General features: G+C 47.1%; 1 protein-coding gene across 1 annotated transcript in view; it reads right to left on the reverse strand.

Annotated features, from left to right (window-relative positions):
• Positions 1-23081, reverse strand: part of ZMIZ1 (zinc finger MIZ-type containing 1) — a 218241-nt gene that overhangs the window by 58651 nt on the left and 136509 nt on the right. The window contains exons 5-7 of the mRNA XM_048505840.1: positions 11500-11568; positions 3951-4065; positions 987-1204 (exon numbers count right to left, since the gene is read on the reverse strand). Of these exons, the coding sequence (XP_048361797.1) occupies positions 987-1204; positions 3951-4065; positions 11500-11568 (402 nt within the window). The remainder of the gene's footprint in view (positions 1-986; positions 1205-3950; positions 4066-11499; positions 11569-23081) is intronic.

The following is a 23081-nucleotide window of genomic DNA, read 5'->3' on the forward strand; positions in this document are numbered from 1 at the left end:
ATAATGCGAGGAACAGGGGCACATAGCCAAATATCTTGAATTATTAACTGAACCCCCAACAGAGATGGATTATCTGAAGGGCCAGATCCAATACGCTTCCCATCGGCCATTACAAGGGTAGATTTACTTATCCATCCCTCTCCAGGATCGAGGGTTTGTCCACACTGTAAAAAATCAATTGGAGACTCTTGCTCACATTATTGCTTGGACTGTCCGAGATATGTGGGCATCAGGAATTTCTCTCCCAGGCTGGCCTCTAGACATCATCGCGTTGAAAGTGACTCTGAATGACTGTTCTGTTGTAGGAGCTTCTGTTAAAACAACACAGATATGGGTGCTCTTGGAAAAAGTAAGTAGCAAAATTTCTTTTTTACAAGCGACAGAACTTTCTAAGTAATGTATACTGCGATATACAGTCTTCCTGTCTGCGCTTTGAATGCTCTAGAACCTATTTTTAAATGCCAAATAAAGGTTGTTGTTGTTGTTGACCTCCTGAACAGGCTAAGAGGCAGCACTGGCTGATTCTGTAGACGTCTACTTGCGTATGGGTGTCATTATGTAAGATGAGGAAACAAGCTGTGATTTTAATTAGGCTGAAGAGGACATTAAACAAATCCAACGGATAGGTCTGTCCCTGGCTATTACCAACTACAGATTTGCGAACCCTCCAGGGACAGAGAAAGTATACCACTGAATTCCAGATAATAGGGACAAACAACAGAGGAAGGCCATTATGTCATGTATGCGAACTTCTCAATTATTTGGATGGCTGTTATTACAAACAGAACATTCGACTAGCTGGGCCTTGGTCTGAATCCAGTAGAGCAGCCCTTATGCACACGCGCCGTTAGAGACAGAACATGCCATGAATTGCTGAAACGGGATCACGTGACCTGGTCTCTGTCCTACAAGTTTCTTCTACCTGCAATGTACCAACTTGAGGATTTCTCGGCTGACGAGAACAAGAGAGCCTGTTCCGGTCTTACCTTCCCCCGAAACCTCCACTCCCCGGATAGTTGGGGCGCCCGTACATGCTCTGCTGTATGTACGGCTGGTTGGAGCCCGCCTTGGCCGAGAATTGCTGCTGCTGCCCAGCAAACTGCGGCGAATTCATGCCAGGGTTGCTGGTTGTCATCCCGGAAGCCATGGGGTTTCCTCCCGGGTTCATGGGATTGTTTGCATTTGCCATGGGGTTGCCCAGCACCTGAGTAGGGGACGCAGAAAGGAAGGGGGAAAAAAAAGCAGAGATGACAACTTTTACACAGGCAAAGATGTGGCTTCAAGAAGGAGGGCCACTTCACACACTAGCCACACACGTCTTAGTGGGAAGGAATTCGTTAGAGGTGGGGAGAGGTTTGAAAAGCTCTTGATAATGCTATTGGCCTCCCTGGAGGAATACAGACTGGTTGGTCAGCAAGGACCCAGTGAAAACAGTGGGGTTGTTGTGAAAGGGGGCATCCACATTCAGCTCCGTAGCTTTCAATTTTGTAAGCTGCCCCAAAACCTCTGTATACAGCGGGGTATAAGTTCCAGAAATAAATAAACTCTCACTATTGATTGAAATGCACCCTTCAGCTGCACTGATGATCCATAAATACGATCAAATTCTAGGGCTCTATAGCAGGTTTCTGAAACCTGCCCATGTATACCATGTTTTCCTAATGTCAACTGTAGTCCAGTGGGAAAATCGGGCACAACGGAGAACCATCAAACACAGCCAGAATTTTAAGTGCAGATAAGGCTTCCATTAGTACCGTGTTTCCCCGAAAATAAGACAGTGTCTTATATTAATTTTTGCTCCCAAAGATGCGCTATGTCTTATTTTCAGGGGATGTCTTATTTTTCTGTGTTCTGTTCGTCGGGCATGCTTCCAAACAAAAACTTGTTTCTCTGGTTTCTCTTCAGATCGTATACAAAAACTTTGCTACGTCTTACTTTTGGGGGATGCCTTATATTTCGTACTTCAGCAAAACCTCTACTACATCTCATTTTCTGGGGATGTCTTATATTCGGGGAAACAGGGTAGTATCCTGCAACCCACCATGATTTGCAGTTTTTATTGCATCGGGGACTCTAAAAGAAATTCGTAATCTGTTTCCATAATTGTGCTTCTAAGGTTTAAAAAGCAGAGACAAACCACCACAGTTTAGTGTACCCATCAGGAGAAGGTTTATTATGTGCAGGTTTGGGGGAAAGGAATTAAGTGGTTAAGGTGCTGGACTAGGACCCAGGATCAAATCTCCACTTGTGCTGTACAAACTTGCTGGGTGACCTTGAGTCAGTCATCCACTCTGTGCTCTGACCCTGTCTAGCATCTGGATGGGAGACCTCCAAGGAATACCAGGGACGTGACATGGACGCAGGCAATGGGAAACGACCCCCAAACGAAAACCCTGTGGAGCTCCCCATAAGCCATCAGAGATCTGACAGCAAAAAAGAAAACCTGCTAGAGGAGGGGATGGGGCTCAAGGCTCGCATGTTAAACAACAACAACCCCCCAAATTCTTGCAGAGAGAGAATTAGGAGGGTGAAGGCCAGGAAAACTCTGGTGGCGGAGAGACTCTCTGGCTCCTTCTGCACGTGCAGAATAATGCACTTTCAAACTGCTTTCAATGCTCTTTGAAGCTGTGCGGAATAGCAAAATCCACTTGCAAACAGTTGTGAAAGTGGTTTGAAAACACATTATTCTGCATGTGCGGAAGGGGCCTCTGTGCTCTGTGCTGCGGAGTCCCTTGCCAGGTCCAGGATTGGTCTGCATCTGCGTTTCTTCCAGATGTTCAGTGGACTGGCTAATTCCCTTCATCTAGCCTCGCCAGCATGGGCTACATTGTGGCCATGCTGGCAGAAGGCAGATGGGAATTGTAGTCACATGGTATCTGGAGAGCTGACAGCATACAGGCAATCCTGGTGTAGATACCACTGGAAATGGTGGCAGGGGAGCAGCTACAGATGAAGCTCACTTGTCGCTGTTTCCCAGATCCCACATGTGGAATTGAAGAACGAGTGGCGGAAGGCCGAGGAGGGGGGAGTTTTTTTAAATTAGGTACATTTCACGTTCGGGTTTTAAAAACTGAACCGAACAGTAAAAAGCCGAATAAAGCCAATGATTATCAGTCGTATTCGGCTTTATCGAAAATTTGTGGGTTTTTACAACCCGAAATTGAGCATTTTTAAAAATTGTATTGCCATGCTACTATAACGACTGCTGGGGGTGGAAACCTCAGGGTTCGTGCCTACAAAAGACGGCCTGAAGATACAAACGTGCGCATGACTGAATTATATTAACAAAATAATTTCTCACAGCTTCTTTAAGGAGGGAACAGGTACGTGCCAGTTTTCTGCCCAAGAGAGAGAACTAACAGGCAAAACATTTTTAAATAAACAGATCTTGCAAATACATTGGGCTTCCTTTGTATTAACCCCACTGTAGTGTAAGCCCTTGAAAATCTCCATCTCATTTCAGCAGGATATTCACTGAAGTCCCACCAGGTAATAAACAGGGCTGAGATGAAACTCCGTACAATCAAGTGGGAAATGACCAATTTGCAGCACTTATGAACATATTATCTTTGCTTTCATGTCATTCTCTTCAGTGCTGCTTCCCCCATCTTTGGCCCTCCCCATCCTGGGCCTCACTGGCCCCCATAACAGGCAGAGATCCCACATACCCAAAGTTACCGGGCCCACCACAGCCAATCACAAGGCAACACAGACAAGCCAAAGAGCCTGAAGGAACAGAAACAGTGTTCACCAAGGTGAACTTTTCTTTTAAAAAGAGTAATTTGTTTGGCTGCGTTGAACATGCAAATTTCAAGCACATATAAAGATATCTGGGGTCGTTTGTCTTCTCCGTCTTCTACTGACTTGTTTTCAAGAAGCCTTCTGCTCTGGCCACCAGCTCTGACTTGAAAGAGGGCGACGAGAGATAGCGGCCAGCCCGCGGACCTTACCTGGCTTTGGGAAGTATTAGTCACGCCCCATACTGTAGTGACCACCGACAGGGAACCTGGTGGTTGATTGGTGTTTTGCTGCCACGGAACAGAATCATAAGGGAAAGACCCATCACTGCGGGAAGAAAAAGAAGAGATCGGCATAGGAGATCAAGTCATACCACACCATTTAAATGAGCTCGAGGAGGAGCACACGGAATCACCACAAACACACTCGCTCGGCAAACCCCCCAACAAGCGGTAACATCCGTGGAACGAATCATTTTCTGTCTGATTGTGAGCAGAACAATTGCTTTTCGCATCAGCCAAGAAAAGAAGCATGTTTGTGGGTGAAGCACAAAGGCTGTGATGATGATGGAGGGGAACAATATATATATATATATTTGGTAACAGAGAGAACAGATGAAGTGAAGTGGAAGCTTGCAGAACTTCTGCTTGATCAATGCTGTCTCTCCATATCTATGTTCTGGACCAGGGGTCTGCAACCTGCAGCTCTCCAGGTGTTCATGGACTACAAATCCCATCAGCCCCTGCCAGCATGGCCAATTGTCCATGCTGGCAGGGGCTGATGGGATTTGTAGTCCATGAACAACTGGAGAGCCTCAGGTTGCAGACCCCTGTTCTGGACCCATAGTGGCTTTTATGCTCCTCTGCTGTGCAATCCAGACTTGGCTCTTGCCCTTCTGGCAAATGACACAGCTAAAGGATCCTTTGAAGGGACTGCAATGACCAGTCACTTGAATTCAAATTTAGGAGGGATCCTAATGCATATCAGAGGAAGAATGCACTGAAAACACCATCCGCCATTCAGCGTTTGGGAGTGAATGTTGTGTTAGTAGGCATGGGCCTTTTATTGCATTAGGCCAGGGGTCTTCAAACTATGGCCCTCCAGATGTTCGCCGACTACAATTCCCATGAGCCCTACCACTTGGCCATGCTGGCAGGGGCTGATGGGAATTGTAGTCCATGAACATCTGGAGGGCCATAGTTTGAAGACCCCTGCATTAGGCTCTTGGTCCATCAAGGACAGGCTTCGCTACTGAAGACTGCCAGCGGCTCTTCGGGGTCTCAGGGAGACATCTTTCACACCACCACCGTCCTGGTCCTTTTAACTGAAGATGCCCAGGATTGAACTTGGGAACTTCTGCACACCAGGCAGATGCTCTCCCACTGAGCCACAGCCCCTCACCAACAACTATAGCTTGACTGGGAAGTAGCAAACAACATGTTCAAGTTGCCTCTCTGCACCAAAATTAGGCAGTGGCCTTGAGGAAGTTGCTCTTTCTCACCCCATGGCTCCTGTACCTGACATATGGGGACAATTGCAGAGACCTGCCCCACAAGATTGTTGACAGTGTCCTAAAGTCAAGCACGTAGAAGACTTGCACCCACATGGTGGCTACGTGTTTCTCTCTCCTTCTTCAACACCGATGAAATAGAACTTGATGTATTCTGACTGTTCCTCCCCTCCCGTGATAATGTCCATACACTCACAAAAACACAATCCAATCCCACCTCTACATCTCTTGCTCATAGATGATACTGATTCAGACATCAATCAAAAAGCACCTGGCTAGACAATGATCACCGTGATCAAGATAGCTACTGTGAGCCTGCTCTTGTCAGATCTCAGAAGCTAAGCAGGGTCAACTCTGGTTAGAAGAAGAAGAAGAAGAAGAAGAAGAAGAAGAGGAAGAAGAAGAAGAAGAAGAAGAGGAAGAGGAAGAGGAAGAGGAAGAGGAAGAAGAAGTTTGGATTTATATCCCCCCTTTCTCTCCTGCAGGAGACTCAAAGGGGCTTACAATCTCCTTGACCTTCCCCCCTCACAACAAACACCCTGTGAGGTGGGTGGGGCTGAGAGAGCTCCGAGAAGCTATGACTAGCCCAAGGTCACCCAGCTGGCGTGTGTGGGAGTGTACAGGCTAATCTGAATTCCCCAGATAAGCCTCCACATTTCAGGCGGCAGAGATGGGAATCAAACCCGGTTCTTCCAGATTAGATACACGAGCTCTTAAGCTCCTACGCCACTTCTGGTTAGTATTTGGATGGGAGACCTCCAAGGAAGTCCAGGGTCATGGTGTAGAGCAGGGGTCTGCAACCTGTGGCTCTCCAGATGTTCATGGACTACAAATCCCATCAGCCCCTGTCAGTATGGCCATGGGAGTTGTAGTCCATGAATGTCTGGAGAGCCACAGGTTGCAGACCCCTGGTGTAGAGGCAGATAATGGCCAACCACCTATGAATGTCTCTTGCTGTGAAAACCCTTTGGCTGCCACTGATGGTTAAAAAAGAGAGAAGAAGATGGCAAATAGGGTGGAAGAATATGCAAATGATGGGCATGATCCACACACACACTGAAGCTCTTCTGTGTGGAGGACTGTGGTAGGACTCAAAAGAGCTTGCAGGTCTCCAGCTGGTCTGGGCCACCTCTCACATACATATCCTTTGCATACAAGATATCTGATCTCAGACAGAAAGCCTGGACTGGTTGGGGTATGTGGGACTAATAGATGCCATGGGGCTTAAAGCAAGGGCCGAATGGGTCAGGCGCTGGCTCACTGTACTTGTCAGAGGCGGGATCTACCAGCCATTCCTGCCAGAAGGTTGGCTGAACATCCCATGACCCTTCTGGTCCAGAAAACTAACAGTTGTGGGCAGTCAACGTTTCTGCTCAAACCAGACAACCTATCATGAGGAAAACCCTCCATTGGCATTCCAGACTTCTGGGTACCCACCAGTTTGTCTGCCTCTACCCATTCTACTTCTGGCTTGCCAGTCTACCAGCCTCAAAGACACACCTGGCTACCCTTGGTTGGACAGAGAGACACCTGGATCTTTCTTTCCCTCTACTGTTGCATCCTGATCCCTACTCATAAGTCCCTTCCGGACACGCAAAATAATGAGTTTTCAAACCACTTTCACAACTGTTTGCAAGTGGATTTTGCTGTTCCGCACAGCTTCAAAGAGCACTGAAAGCAGTTTGAAAGTGCATTATTCTGCATGTGCGGAATGAGCCATAGATACTGGAGGTGAAGTAGGGGAAAAGTTTGGCTCTGGTGCGCTCAGTCGGAAAACTCCATACATGAACCCTGCATCACTGGTGGAAGCACATCTTGCCCATAGCAACTGCCCGTTTGCAAAGGTGTCGTTTAATCTCCAGCCTCAATTCCTCCTGAATGTACATTTTCTCCCGTGTGTCTGTCCTAAAATGATAAACTGGGATGCTGCATTTTTTTGATGAGAGAAAAAAACCCAGACACAAGGTACCCATCTAGGAATATAAAAACAAAACTCGATCCTGAGAATCACTACAGATTGAATGGCAATTGTACTGTCGAAGGCTTTCATCGGTTAGACCGAGGGAATACTGGTTAAGGCTGCCAGAAGCTTAGTGTTGGCTTTTTCCGGACGCATTGGCCAGGCTGGCATCTTCATAGCAGGATTCTCTCTGGAAGATGCCAGCCACAGATGCAGGCGAAACGTCAGGAGAGAATGCTGCTAGAACATGGCCATACAGCCCGGAAACCACACAGCACCCCAGTGAATGTCAATTATCTGTGGATGGGACAAAATTGTAACGAATGGTAGCAAATAGATGCCAGTAAAGTCAAGTCAGAGATGACTTCTGCCCACTCTTCATGTGGTTTTCAAGGCAAGAGACATTCAGAGGTGGTTTGCCGTTGCCTACCTCCGCATAGCAACCCTGGACTTCCTTTGTGGTCTTCCATCTAAGTACTAACCAGGGCCGACCCTGTTTAGCAGCTGAGATCTGACAATACCGGGCTAACCTGGACAAGAAATAGGCAAGGATCTGGACACATGGAAACTGGGTGCTAAAGAGAGGGCGGCACAGCCTTGTCGAAACATTTGATTTGGGCTAACTTTGGTGACTACGATTTTCAACGCTGAAGCATCTGAGGGCGCTTGTCCTGTTCATTTCATTCAAGACTGTGACAAAGGGATACACACAATGGAAATGCCTGAAGCTCAAAAGGTCTCTTTTGAGCACTGCTTTAAAACATGGGGATGAGGTGGGGGGTAGGGGCATCGCTTAAAAATGGCATTGCAAAGGGTATCCAACTGTAACAACAGGCCAAAACCAAAACCACCCACAGGTCATGCCTGTTGACAATGAGTTTCCTCCATGCTAAGCAAGAGGGGAAGGTACACACCAAGGTGAAAATGAAGAAGTACCAACAGGCTGCAATAATGACTTCAAAAAAATTAGTTCTCCCACTGGAGTAGCAATTTGCTTTTAAGTAACCAAAGTAATTTTATAATTTTACCAACAGTAACCAAATGTTTTGGAAAAATTGTTTACATTCTCCCATTGCAGAACTAATTTTTTTTGAAGTCATTATTGTAGCCTGCTGGTACAAGTTTTCTTCATTTTCATGTTGACAATGAGTGACATACAAAAATGTTAACAACAGTACAAATGAGACACCCACATCCTTTGAACCAGAGATGGTCACTGGGGTGGCATCTATCTGCAATGTGATTGGAGGGAAATGCTCTGTGAAATGTTGTGGGAAGAGAATCGCAATCTAAAGGGCGCTCTGAAGACTTTCCTCCCAAACTAGTCACCTTGCAGTGAACGGAAAAGGTTATTCAAGAGCAACAATGAATTTCTAGCTTAGGAGGGCAATGTTCTAAAGGAATTTCCTTAGACAACTGGTTAAGCATGAATGTTTTGGCTTCAACTGCTGAACGGCACCATGACCCAACCACCAACTACCGTGTTTCCCCGAAAACAAGACAGTGTCTTATATTAATTTTTGCTCCCAAAGATGCGCTATGTCTTATTTTCAGGGGATGTCTTATTTTTCTGTGTTCGGTTCGTCGGGCATGCTTCCAAACAAAAACTTTGCTATGTCTTACTTTCAGAGGATGCCTTATATTTTGCACTTCAGCAAAACCTGTACTACATCTTTTTCTGGGGATGTCTTATATTTGGGGAAACAGGGTATTTGTTACTATGTAGGAGATTTGTTTTTAAGAGATAAGGTAAAGATGCCAAAAAGAAAGAGAAAAGGGGGGTATCAAAGGCCCCCATTAAACCTAGAGCTAAGGGCGAGTCTAAAAGGCCAAATGCATCCTGGGATATATAATTAGGTCTAATGACAATACACTGACTCACGATCCCAAGACCTAAAAATGGTCCTAACGATTCCTAACTATCACCCTTCCTTTAAAGAGTGAACTAAACTCTGGAGCTGTGATCCTTGGCACAAGGCAAGGAAATAAATCCCACTGTGAATATTGAGCCACACAGAGAATCAGGATGCCGCCTTCAGAGGACAGTGAGATATAATGGAAACATGAATGACAAAGCCCTTCCTGTAACTGCAAGTATGCTGGGATTCTGCTTTCCGTTGTTGGCTGGAAACCCACAGAGAACGCACTCAATTTTCAACCTCAACTCCTTTGCTGCAATGAACAGGTCTTAGATGGGGGTGATGGTGACAGATCACACAGGAGACAAGGGGACAGGGTGGTGTGACCTTCCTTGCCTTCTCCCGCCCCTTCTCCTTTTGCCCAGACAGGGGCTACATCCACACCTTGCGAGACATTGCCCCGACCCAACTGATGGAGTGGATCCATTCATCTTCCAAGTAGCCTTCAGCCAGCTTACGAAGCCATCCTACGAATTATGTGACTGTTTCTCCAAAGCAGGGGTCTTCAAACTATGGCCCTCCAGATGTTCATGGACTACAATTCCCATCAGCCCCTGCCAGCATGGCCAAGTGGTAGGGCTCATGGGAATTGTAGTCTATGAACATCTGGAGGACCATAGTTTGAAGACCCCTGGTCCAAAGGAAGAACCACTTAAGCTGGAGGCAGGCTGCAGGAAGACTTCCAACTTTGCTCCGTGGGGTGTTAGGATAAGAGTAGGATTCACACTAACTTCAAGATTGGACCTCGTGGCTGCGTTACTTGGGTTTCCCAATTAATGTATTCCATATTATCAATATATTTTTCCAGTCTCCGCTGTCCCTCCCTTCAGGGGTGTGTTTCTTGAATATTCTGTTCCTAGGTTTTAGGAGAGCAGCCATATTGGTCTGCAGCGGAACAGAAAGATTTGAGTTCAGGAGCACCTAAGAGACCAACAAGATTTTCATGGTATGAACTGCTGAGAGTCAACGTTCCCTTCATCAGATACCGCCAAAGAGAGTTTTGAGTCTTGAATGTTCATGCCCTGAACACTTTGTTGGTCACTGAAGTGCTACAGAGCGAGTGTGGCTCAGTGTGGTGTAGTGGTTAAGAGCAGGTGGACTCTAATCTGGAGAACTAAGTTTGATTCCCCACTCCTCCATATGAGAAGAGTTTGGATTTATATCCCCCCTTTCTCTCCTGCAGGAGACTCAAAGGGGCTGACAATCTCCTTGCCCTCCCCCACTCACAACAAACACCCTGTGAGGGGGGTGGGGCTGAGAGAGCTCCGAAAAGCTGTGACTAGCCCAATGAGCGGTGGACTCTTATCTGGTCAACCAGATTTATTTTCCCCACTCTGCCATTCCTGCTGGGTGACCTTGGGCTCTGAACTCTGTCAGCCCCACCTACCTCACAACCGGACTACTGTGGGGAGAGGAAGGGAAAGGAGTTTGTAAGCTGCCTTGAGTCTCCTTACAGGAGAGAAAGGCGGGGTATGAATCCAAACTCTTCTTCTACTACTAGAGTCAAATCTAGCTGCTTTGTTCCTCAATATCTCAAATCCTGTTGTACCTCATTGGATAGCATCTTGCCAAAGGGTGCTTTGGTAGGATCTCAAACACCAACACGATAACACCGCAGGTGGGGAGGAGCCACGCTTCCTACTGCTTTCAAAAATCCACCAGGAAGATTCCTGTGACTCATACCCTGGTCAGATCTGGGTTGGATGGAGAGCTTGGGCAAGTCTCCCCTGCTCTTGGGTTCCATTTCAGTGAAGTATAAATAATGTGGATGCATCTCATCACTGAGTTACTGGGTGATTGGGTATGAAAAGCAATTCTACACAGCCTTAGCAACAGGGAAGGTGGGAAATCTAAACGATTGATTTGTTCCCTCGCTCCACCTGAAATGTCCCTGGGATCTTTCCTCTCAGCTTTGTTACAAACACTGAAGTTCTTTCCTGTTCTCCATTTCCTGTTCTCCAAAGTTCTCCACCTTGTCCCCCCATTGGCCATTTCCCTTGACCCAAGACACTGTTTTTCCGCTGCCCTCAACTAATCTACACCTCTCTCTCTCAGGTGAAGGAACAAAAACAGTTTTTGTTTGTGAGTTTCCTCAGCGCCAAAACAGGAGGCTGGGATGCGGTGACCAAGAGAGAGTGGCCGAAGGACAGAAATTGGGCTCATGGTGAAAATAGCCGGTGGCACTGCACCACAGACACAATCGCTGATCTACTGAAGACAAGGGGGGTGGGGTGAAGCTGTTGACGTTGGGTTACAAGCGAACCTCTGTATTTAGGAAGCGTCCCTCTCCGTGGCTGGCCCACAGAGGACAAGGGAGCCTGTCACAGCCTATTTCAGAGCCTGGCTCTTTAGCGCAAGCTGCAGAGACTCACGCTTTCAGCTCGGGTGGTCCCCGTTTCAACCTCTGGGGTCTGTCAAGATGGCAGCCGTCACATATGCACCTATGAATTAGAAGGGAAAGTGTAGGTCCAGAATCAAAATCGAAAGCCCTGACAACATACACAGATTACCCTGCTCGATACCTGGCCTTTACAATTACATTGTTTTCAGCTCCTAAGGCTAAGTGAGGCTTAATGACTCATCCAGGCGAATGACCAGCAACACGTAGGCATACACAGGGCCACGCACGCAGCCTGGCTCTCCTCACTTGGAATCTGTGTTATCCACTATAGCAGTGGTGGCAAACCTTTTCAAGACCGAGTGCCCAAATTGCAACCCAAAACCCACGCATTTATCACCAAGTGCCAACGTGCCAATTTAACCTGAATACTGAGGTTTTAGTTTAGAAAAAAAACGGTTGACTCCAAGGAGTGCGTTACTCGGGAGTAAGCTTGGTGGTAGTCGGTGGCTTTGTTTTGAAGCAACTGTGCAACTCTTCCAACGGGTGAATCACAACCCTAGGAGGGTTTACTCAGAAGCAAGCCCCATAGCCAGCAACCGAACTTACTCCCAGGTAAAGGATTGCGCTTTAGTTCTTTGTATGAAACTCAGCGGGGTTTAACAGCGCTTAACAGGTTTACCTATACTGCTTCCCCAAAACTAGGTCTTAGGTTTAATGCTAATAATTGAGCCCAGCGGCCCAGGCCAGCCTAGATGGGGGGGGGGGACTCTATTTGCGCGTGCCCACAGAGAGGGCTCTGAGTGCCACCTCTGGCACCCATGCCATAGGTTCGCCACCACTGCACTATAGGCTACTACATCCCGATTTTCAAAACAGGAAAATGGCAGAATCGGTTAGTGGAACTCCATGATTGCATCGCCAGGGATGAAAATAATCACATTGTCTGATCGCGGAGGTAATTAAATGGCTACTATTTTATGGCATAATCAATAATGGTGAAGAAAACGCGACGGAGCGTCTCGCTATGGCCTAATGGAGGAACTTCAAGTTATACGTGACACAAGGATACCACAGAAAACATTTTCTTCATGCCGGTTTCTGCCACAATCCCCAACCTTTTCGGGTCCATGGGCACCTTTGGAATTATGACACGGGGGGCTGGGTACAGCCACGGAAATGGTGACTACAAGAGGCGGAGCCAACCACAAAACGTCAGGGAGTGAAGTTATGCACAAATCTAAGTAATTTCATCATTTTCAGGGCAGAAGCTCTATCTGATATGTTGCAATTCAGAATGAAGATTTCTTTTTAGAAAAGGGTTGGTTTTTTTTGCATACATACACACTAATGCAGTCAAGGCCCTTGTGCTGTGGTGGCAGCTATGGCCCTTCTGGGCAAAAGCTCCACCTTGCCACAACTACTTCTTAAAAACACTTGGCAGGTGCTAGGAAAGGTGTTGGCTAGCACCTTAATACCCGCATGCACCATGTTGGGGAACTCCTGCTCTAGACTAATTCAGGCAATAGAACCACTGAAAAGCAGGTGGCAACAATTAGATCCGTAACTCTGTGGAAGTTCAACTCCATGACCAGTGTCAAAAATTAGTTCAGCTGGGCAGGGAGTCCAAAATACTGTTTGTTTGTTTGTTTGTTTGTTTATTTTATTAGGCTTTTATACCGCCCCATCCCCGAAGGGCTCTGGGCGGTGTACAGCATAGGGGTAACAATATAAAATAGTTAAACATTTAAAAGCAGCGATAAAAAACTAATCCAAGGATTATACAATAAATCTCAATAAAATAGAGTGGCGTCCAGCATTCCAGTTTTAAAATTCCCTCCCCCCCAAAAAGGGAGGCATGGCGAGTCTCGTTAGATGACAAATGGCCCAGATGTCAAGGGCCACAGGAGGGGGGCACCATCAGCAGCCGGTTCCTCCAAAGGCCCGGCGGAACAGCTCCGTCTTACAGGCCCTGCGGAACTCACCAGGGTCCCGCAGGGCCCGGACAGCTGGAGAGAGAGTGTTCCACCAGGCAGGGGCCAGAGCCGTAAAGGCCCTGGCCCGTGTGGAGGCCAGCCGCATCACCGAAGGACCAGGGACCACTAGTAGATTGGCCTCCACGGATCGGAGAGGCCGTACAGGGACATATGGGGTGATGCGGTCTCTAAGATACGATGGTCCCAGGCCTGTTAAGACAGGGGTGTCCAACTCTGGTGCTCCAGATGTTCATGGACTACGATTCCCACCAGCCCCTGCCAGGATTGGCCATGCTGGCAGGGGCTGATGGGAATTGTAGCCCACGAACATCTGGGCACGCCAGAGTTAAACACCCCTGCGGTACGGTAAGACAACTATACAACCATTGGCACTCTGGTTGGGGTGCCCGGGAAGTTTGGAAGCAAAATGAGTCTCAGGAGCAAAGGGAGAAATGGTGGATGCCACATAGGACGTGATGGGATCTGGTAGGCACTGACTGGAGGGAAGAACAGGGTGGGCAACTCTAAAGGAAGACACAGCCAGGAGAGATCAGAGGCAAGGAGAGGGAGAACCAAATGAGCACTGGGTTGGAGAAAGGACTGAGGAAGGGGCTTGGAAGGCCTCCCCCCCCCTGGTTTATACGCCCTGCCTCCCCCTCCCTGGCCAATGACAGGCCTCTTTGTCTGTCGGCTCCAAAGTCATGAACTACGTCCACAGGGCTACCAGAGAGAACAAACCACTGGGCAGACATCAAAACTAGCACGTTAATCTTTAAACAGACCAAACTATTCGAGATGGACCCTGAAGGGCAGCACAAGACTTTTTTCCACAAGACTTTTTTCAGACATTATGTTTGGGGTATCCAACGACACGTACTGGGAGTGGCCCCCCTGATGTACAAGGTGCCCTATTTCAGATGAAATGTAGCCATATATACTGATTTGATTTATTAGATGTATATACCACCCTGATGTGTATACATCCTGGGAAGGCAGTAGGAAGTCCATGCTCCTACAGTTGTAAGTGTGGCTGGATATCCCCAATAATACCGTATATACTCATGTATAAGTCGAATTTTTCAGCACATTTTTAATGCTGAAAAAGCTCCCCTCGACTTATATGCGGGTCATTAAATTTTTGTGTGTTTTTACTTTGCCGGCCAGCAGGGGGCGCAGTTTTTATGCTAGCAACACCAAAATTTCAGGGTACCCTCAAAAGACACTCCTGATGATACCAGCCAAGTTTGGTAAAGTTTGGTTCAGGGGGTCCAAAGTTATGGACCCCCAAAGGAGGTGCCCCATTCCCCCTTGTTTTCAATGGGAGCTATTAGTAGATGGGGCTACCCTTTTGAGGGTCCATAACTTTGGACCCTCTGAACCAAAATTCACCAAACCTGGCTGGTCTCATCGGGAGAGTCTCTTTATGATACCAGCCAAGTTTGGTAAAGTTTGGTTTTGGGGGTCCAAAGTTATGGACCCCCAAAGGAGGTGCCCCATTCCCCCTTGTTTTCAATGGGAGCTATTAGTAGATGGGGCTACCCTTTTGAGGGTCCATAACTTTGGACCCTCTGAACCAAAATTCACCAAACCTGGCTGGTCTCATCGGGAGAGTCTCTTTAGGATACCAGCCAGGTTTGGTGAAGTTTGGGTCAGGGGATCCAAAGTTATTGATTCCCAAAGGGGTGCCCCATCCCCCATTGTTTACAATGGAAGCTAATAGTAGGTTTTCCATTTCTGATCATATCCCTCTTAAAATCTAAGTTGGGTTACATTTGGACATACAGATGATGATGAGGAATCCAGTTTTGAAGGATTTTAACTCCTGTGTTTTAGCTTGGTTGCTGGTTGAGCTAAGGTTTTTGTACTTTTAAAGTTATTGTTGATACCATATTGTTCTTGTTGACCCTCTTTTCCACTTACAGAGCCAGTTTACTGTTTTTCTTTGAAATAAATATTCAAAAACATTTAACCTACTGATGCCTCAATTGATGTAATTGTATTGGTATCTATTTTTATTTTTGAAATTTACCAGCAGCTGCTGCATTTCCCACCCTCGACTTATACGCGAGTCAATAAGTTTTCCCAGCTTTTTGTGGTAAAATTAAGTGCCTCGACTTATATGCGGGTCGACTTATACACGAGTATATACGGTATCTAAAAAACCCTTAAAAGATGCTGATTTTCTAAACTGCCTCCAGTCAGGATCAGAAGAAACCAGCTGTAATCCAGTTAACACAGCCCATCGTACAACCTTATTTTGTTATCCAAGCAACCATGCGTCAAATTGCCAAGATAAAAGTTGTCGTATTGTCAAAGGCTTTAGCAGCCAGAATCAACCGGGTGTTGTGGATTTCCTGGGTTGAGTGGCTGTGGTCCGGTTGTTTTTGCTCTACGGCTGGCATCTTCAGAGGCATTTCACAGTGAGTTGCGTTTCTCTCCGTGTGTGGAGAACCACCGTGTGTGGAGAAGATGCCAGCCATAGGAGCTCAAACTACAAGATCGTGGCAACGCAGCCTAGGAAACCCACAACAGCCAATAAAAAACTGTTCTAAACTTTGGTGGCTAAAAAAGAACACTATGGAGTGACTGACTGATAAAAACATCTTTAAATCACAAAGTCCAACAAATACGACCTCTGTTATGTAAGGTGTTTCTAAAGATGGTTTCAAAGGGACTGAAAATTTTGAAGCCTATATTGTCAAGCTCTCTTTAGATGCAGCAATATAATGCAATGATTTCAACTGCGGGCTGCTTCATAAATTACACAGCAACAAACCCAGGACTTCCACTGTGTGAACAATTCAGGAAGGACCCAAATAGTGCTAGTAATACTGGAAGGGAGCTTTTTAAGGACCACTTATTTGTGGAAGAGTTTGGCATGTGCAGTTTGCCATAGCTTGTTTGGGACATGAAAACGATGGGAGCGACCATACAGCCAAATGAACTAATAGCATTTTTTAAAAAGTATGGCCGATTTTTCACAACCTACACGCGCAAACTGTGCTGCCAACTTGAAAATCGCTGCCCAGACTGGAGCAATTTGAAGTCTTAAATACATGATTAATTTTATTCTGGGCACAGTCAATTTACTACAAAATGCAAATCTGATACCCCCCAAAAAAAACAACAACAACAACCAATGAGAGACTCACATGGGACATTTTGTGATTTGCTTTTATTAATGATAGCAGCGATCGATATGAAAAATGGCAGGGGGGTAACGATGAGAAGGCCACACAGTGATCAGATCCGCTTAGATAGTTCTAGTGAATGTGCAGTGTGAACAGTCATTGGAGGATCTCACCATATGTCTGGGATCTTCAAGACATTTCAGCCAATAGGCATGTTTAGAACTCTAACAGCATTGTGGTCTCAACCGTAAAATGGTTGCCAGAGGAGACGGAGACAAGCCACAAAATGTCTGCAGCAGCTCACCTTCAGTCCCACAGTAAAGATCTTTGTACCGTGCTGAAGCAACATTTTGGAAACTCTGTACAGCCAATGAAATCTCCAGCGGCTATACCCATTTCAGGATAAAGATGACACCAGATTTGAGAATAGATCTGCCATTTCCTGGACCGTCTTTGTTCTAGAAGGCTACCCTTGGGTCCTAGTGGCGTAATGGTTAAGAGCAGGTGCACTCTAATCTGAAGAACTGGGTTTGATTCCCTGCTCTGCCACTTGAGCTGTGTAGGGTTATCTGGGGAACTAAGGTTAGCCTGTGCGCTCCAACACATGCCAACTGGGTGACCTTGGGCTAGTCACAGCTCTACAGAGCTCTCAGCCCCACAGGGTGTTTGTTGTGGGGATGGGGTGGGGAGAGAAAGGAAATTGTAAGGGGGGGATATAAATCCAAACTCTTCTTCTTCTTCCTAGTGCCTTGGGGACAGAACTAGGTAGGCACCGGGACCCAAACGGAGCATTTTAGAACAAAGATGGAATGATGAAGAGACAGAACAATGAAGTGTCTCTCCTGGTACCCTGGAGAGTTCCTTCCTTCCATTTGTGCAGAGGTTTTACCACAGACTCCTCCCCTGTCTCCCAGAACAGATTGGAGGTGACCAGAGGTGAGAGAATGATCTTCTCTTGACCCACATGGTTTGGTTTCTCTGCACAAATTATTTGTTGCTCCTACAGGTCTGCAAATCGCAGATGGTTCAGCAGGGAGCTGACATGACTAGCCCTGTTTTGGCAGGTTTGGTCAGCTCCAGGCACCCCAAAAATATTTTAATGTCCAAGCTCAACAATCCAAACACCTCCGCCTTCCTCCAGGCAACTCACATGGTGCAGAGAAGTTCTCTGGAGCGTGCTTCATTGAAACAAACAGAACTTCTCCATTGGACTGTGGTGCCTTCTGCCGAAAATATGCCCATTCTCCCAGTCTATTGCTTAATGTGGCCATCACGTTCTCAGTTGGCTTACCATTGTGACCTCTGAATGATGGAATTGCTAAACAGTAGAAGACCTCTACTAAGACCTACTGAAAGTCAAGGTGCAGTGAATTAGCAAGATGGTGCTGGTAAAAGATCTGATGGAGGCTGGTTTCTAATGCGTGACAAATCTTAAATGATTTGGGTGCTGTGTGGTTTCCGGGCTGTATGGCCGTGTTCTAGCAGCATTCTCTCCTGACGTTTCGCCTGCATCTGTGGCTGGCATCCGAAGATGCCAGCCACAGATGCAGGCGAAACGTCAGGAGAGAATGCTAGGAGCCATACAGCCCGGAAACCACACAGCACCCAAGTGATTCCGGCCGTGAAAGCCTTCGACTTAAATGATTATTTGGAAAGGTCTTTGAACGCTGGCGGAGCCAGATTCTGGCCCAGTAGCACCTTAAGAGACCAACAAGGTTATCGGGGTATACATTTTTGATGATGAAGAAACTGAAACGGTTACAGATGTTCTATTTCTTGGCTCAATTGGCAACCAAAATGGAGAATGCGCCCAAGAAGTCAGAAGGAGACTGAGACAGGGACGGGCAGTCATGAAGGAACTAAAGAGGATCCTTAAGCGTAAAGATGTGTGGCTGGCAACCAAGATCAGGATAATGCATCCCACAATATTCTCCATGAAGAAGAAGAGTTGGCTTTCAGGCCCTGCTTTTCTCTACCTTTAAGGAACTGTAATGAGCTGAAGGTCACCCAGTAGACTTCATGTGTGAGAGGCCGTTTCCGCACGGCCACGATGGGGGTTGGGTCGGCGTACATAATGCCCGACCAGCTGAGACCATGAACGGTCCTGGTTGTGACGGGGAGGACGGCGCAGCATCCGCACAGGCTGCGCCGTCCCCCAAATGCCTCACCGGGTCCTCTGGCCTCTGGTGCGTCGCACAGGCCAGGGAGACACGAGGTCGCGTCACCATTGGTGGCCAGGAGACCGCGCCCCCCCCCCGCCCTGCGCGACAGCTCAGAAGTCGCAGGGCAGGGGGGGCATGTCCCCTGACCTGTGCGACGCGGCGGAGGCCGGAGGACACGGTGAGGCATTTGGGAAAGGGGAGGGGGAATGGCACCTTCCAGCTGCTGCCGTTCACACAGCTGTTTCCCAAAAACCTCGCTGGGGAAGCGGTGAGCTTTAACAGCAGCTTTGCGCGCCGCTTCAAGGGGAGGCTGGCGAGGCAACTCTTGATGCAGCTATCACGAGGCAACAGGCTCGAGGGACGATGTTTTGCCGTCCCCAGGGCTGTTTATGGCAAAATGGAAAGGGCCACAGAGTTAGAGAAGAAACAACCCAGTTCACCAGATTAGAGTCCACCACTCTTAACCACTACACCACTCTGTCTCTCCATGACGATGTATGGGTGTGAAAGCTGGACAATGAAATCAGATGGCAGGAAGGAAGTTGTTTTGTTTGAAATGTGCTGTTGGATGAGAATTTTACCGACACTCTGGACTTCCCCAAAAGACAAATCAGTGGGTTCTAGATCAAATCAAGCCTGAACTTTCCTTGGAAGCTAAAATGAGGCCATGGTACTTGGGTCACATCATGAGAAGATAAGTCACTGGAAAGGACAATAACGGTAGGAAAAGTTGAAGAGGCCGGAAAAGAAGAAGACCCAACATGAAATGGATTGATTCAATCAAGGAAGCCACAGTCGGCAGGACCTGGGCAAGGCTGCTAACCACAGGAAGTTTGGGAGGTCATTAATTCATAGGATTGCCATAAGTTGGAAGTGAATTGATGGCACCTCTCTCTCTCTCTCTCTCTCTCTGTTACACACACACACACACACACACACACACACACACACACACACACACACACACACACACACACACACACACACACTTACTTTGAGGAGTCAAAACTTTTTCTGTCAGATACAAGTTGGAATGGATACCTCTGAGCCCTTATGTCCCAATTAAAAGAAGAAGAGTTGGATTTATATCCTGCCTTTCTCTCTTGCAAGAAGACTCAAAGGGGCTTATAAACTCCGCCCTCTGACCAACAAACACCCACCAGCAGAGGTAGGTGGGGCTGAGAGAGCTCAGAAGAACTGCGACTATCCCAAGGTCACCCAGCTGGCGTGTGTTGGAGTGCACAGGTTACCGGTAATCTGAATGTCCCAGATAAGCCTCCACAGCTCAGGCGGCAGAGCAGGGAATCAAACCCGGTTCCTCCAGATTCGAAGATGGGAAAGATGTTGAAAAGGAGTCAGAATGCGGAATAGAAACAGCTTGATTCGAGCAGGGGAGAAAGGTTTGCAGATATTATCTCAGTCAATGCCAACCACAAAAAATCTCTGGTCACATCAAATACAGACTGGGGCACAGAAGTAATGACCACGCTCCCATACTTGCCATTATACAGGGTTGGTGGTACTTTTGTTACGGGGAACGTGATTTCCTTTTCCAAAATTCACTTTTTTAGATATTGCTAGTGATTCCTCTTTTCTTCTCTTGCAAAGAGGGATTTCTCTGTTATTTCTCTTTTCTACAGTTCATCTCAGAAAAAGATGTTAGTGCTGTTGAATATTCCTCCTCCACAAAACTCAAGACGCTGGACCTTCTTTGTTGTCGATTATTCTGCCTGGGACCTAGTGCCTACCTAACCCTGCTCCCCTCGCCCTGCATTCATTCGAAAGTAGAAATACATTTTGATTAGAAATTGACTCAAAATTCCTAAAAAAAGCAGAAAAGGCATGGATAGTTGGATTTCAGGGAGAAACTGGGCAGAGAAGTTAAGAGAGTGTCTCTAAACTAGGCTGACCAGACGTCCCGCTTTTGGCGGGACAGTCCCGCCTTAAAACAACTTGTCCCGCGTCCCGCAGGTTTTTTCCAAGTGTCCCGGTTTTTGGAAGGCTGCCGCACTGCCTTCTGGGGCACAAGGCAGTGTCTTGTGACCTCAGCGTCGCGACGCAGGAGCGCCAAACCTTCTGGAAACTCCCGTTTCCCGCTGCCCGTCCCACCAACAAAGGTGACCATCTGGTCACCTTACTCTAAACACCCCTAAGTGACAGCTCTCGAAGCCATGCCTTTTACCAGTACCCATTTTCCCTCTCCTGTGAGCTCTTATAAACCAGCTTCCGAAAAGACTGTGAAACTCAAAAGACAGCTGGCAGTGCTTAGCTTTTCTGTTGACTCCACTGCAAGACCTGATGCTATCGATTGCCTGAACATGAACTGGAAGCAAGAGGCAAATACGCATGAAGGCAATCTAGCAACTTGACAACTGGGAAAAAATGGGAAATCTTTAATTTATGAGGGTGGGGCAAGAGCACATAAATGAAAATTCATAAAGCATAATTACAGCAGTATTCCTGCATACTTCTTTCACATTTAATTTCAATCTTCATGGAACAACAATTTTTATACATCTTGGGTCTAAATTCATTACCGTATATACATGTGTATAAGTCGACCCGAATATTAGTTGAGGCACCTAATTTTACCACAAAAAAACTGGGAAAACTTATTGACTCGAGTATAAGTCTAGGGTGGGAAATGCAGCAGCTACTGATAAATTTCAAAAATAAAAATAGATACGGTCGGGCGCTATTTGGGGGTCTCTGCCACTGACCCCCCATCTCACCAATCTCAAGGTCTCTGCCACCGACCTCTCCATCCCGCAGCTTGTCCAGCTCACCCAGGTCGACTGGCTGTTACCCGCAGAGAGCCAGGGGTTGGCCGCCGCCAAGAAAAAGGCAGAGGCAGAGAGGGAGGAGGCAGAGAAAACAGAGGAGAGCGAGGCAGAGAAGGAGGCTGAGAAAGCGGCTGAAAGGGGGAGGCAGAGAAGAAGGCAGAGGAGAGTGAAGCAGAGAAGGAGGCTGATAAAGTGGCCGAAAGGGGGGAGGCAGAGAAGAAGGCAGAAGAGAGCGAAGACGGGAGAGGAGGAATGCCACACAAGAATTAAGTGGGACCCTCACTCGCGTATAAGTCGAGGGGGGCTTTTTCAGCACAAAAAAAGTGCTGAAAAAGCAGACTTATACTCGAGTATATAAGGTATTTCTATTGCCTTTGGTGCTTTATAAAATTACAATTCCTGCTTCTTTTATTGCCGCTGCAGTCCTCGGAAATCTCACTGGGTCAAATCACTTGCTCAAAACCATTCCAGTGAGAAGCCAGTGAATGGCAGAAGATGGGAAGACCCCTCCTTACCACATCAGCCTATCTTGCAGGGTCCTTATAATAAAACAGTAATAAAACAGTGGGAGAGAAATATGTACTTCACAATGTGTTCCCTGGAGGAAAAGCAGGATCCAGATGTCCAAAAAAACCCATAGAAGGTCTAAAACACAGGTGTCAAACTCGCGGCCCTCCAGATGTTATGGACTATAGTTCCCAGCATCCCCTGCCAGCATCATGCTGGCAGGGGATGATAAAGATATAGTCCTGCTAAACTCGCGAGTTATTTCCTGGTCTAAAAGAAGTTGTATACTCTTTTTCTTCAACTCAGGCAAGTTTCTTCAACTCGGGCAAAGTCTACAAAGTTCAGTCGCAATGCTGAGCGAAAAAGCACTAAACATCTCGTGTGATATACCTGCAAACGTCCCACTAGGCATTTGAATAATATCAGAGAAGCGACTCGCAGAATAAGATATCATCAATTATCCATCACAAGGGCAGAATATTTTACTTATGCATTTGATGCTTTTTGTCTAAACAGCCGCCAGGGGAAGCCGAAACGCTGGGGACGAGAGCAGTTATTTAAGAATACACGGGGGAAGACGGGTGATGCAGAATGAAACAATCGCCCTGGTCTCCAGCAGCCACTGAAATTGTGTTATTTTAATCTTCAGTGGCCAGTCAGCAGCACTGCTGGGTCCTTCCCGCTTTCTACAAACCCGTGGTGGGCACCCTGGGACGGTGCTGGGATTGACGCAAAGCGTGCCCCCCTGCCCAACCGAGATTACGAATCAGGTGCAAAGTTTTCATCTGAAGCTCAGTCGGGTTGCGTCTGAGTTCGAAAACAAAACGACCGGAACCCCACAGAACGGCACAATGGGCTTGTTCTTTTGGAACAGCGGCCACAGAGTCGGAAACTGGGCAAAAAGCAGCATCTCAAAAACAGTTTGTCACACGGCATGGGGTGGGGAGGGGAATGTTATAAATCCCATCGAGCCTGCCCAAATCTTTTGGTGAGCCTGAACTATCTCTTTGGATTCCAGGCTGAACGTGCCGCAGAAGGCAATTTTACACGTTATATG

The sequence above is a fragment of the Sphaerodactylus townsendi genome, linkage group LG08, assembly GCF_021028975.2.
Source record: "Sphaerodactylus townsendi isolate TG3544 linkage group LG08, MPM_Stown_v2.3, whole genome shotgun sequence".
Taxonomy (NCBI): domain Eukaryota; kingdom Metazoa; phylum Chordata; class Lepidosauria; order Squamata; family Sphaerodactylidae; genus Sphaerodactylus; species Sphaerodactylus townsendi.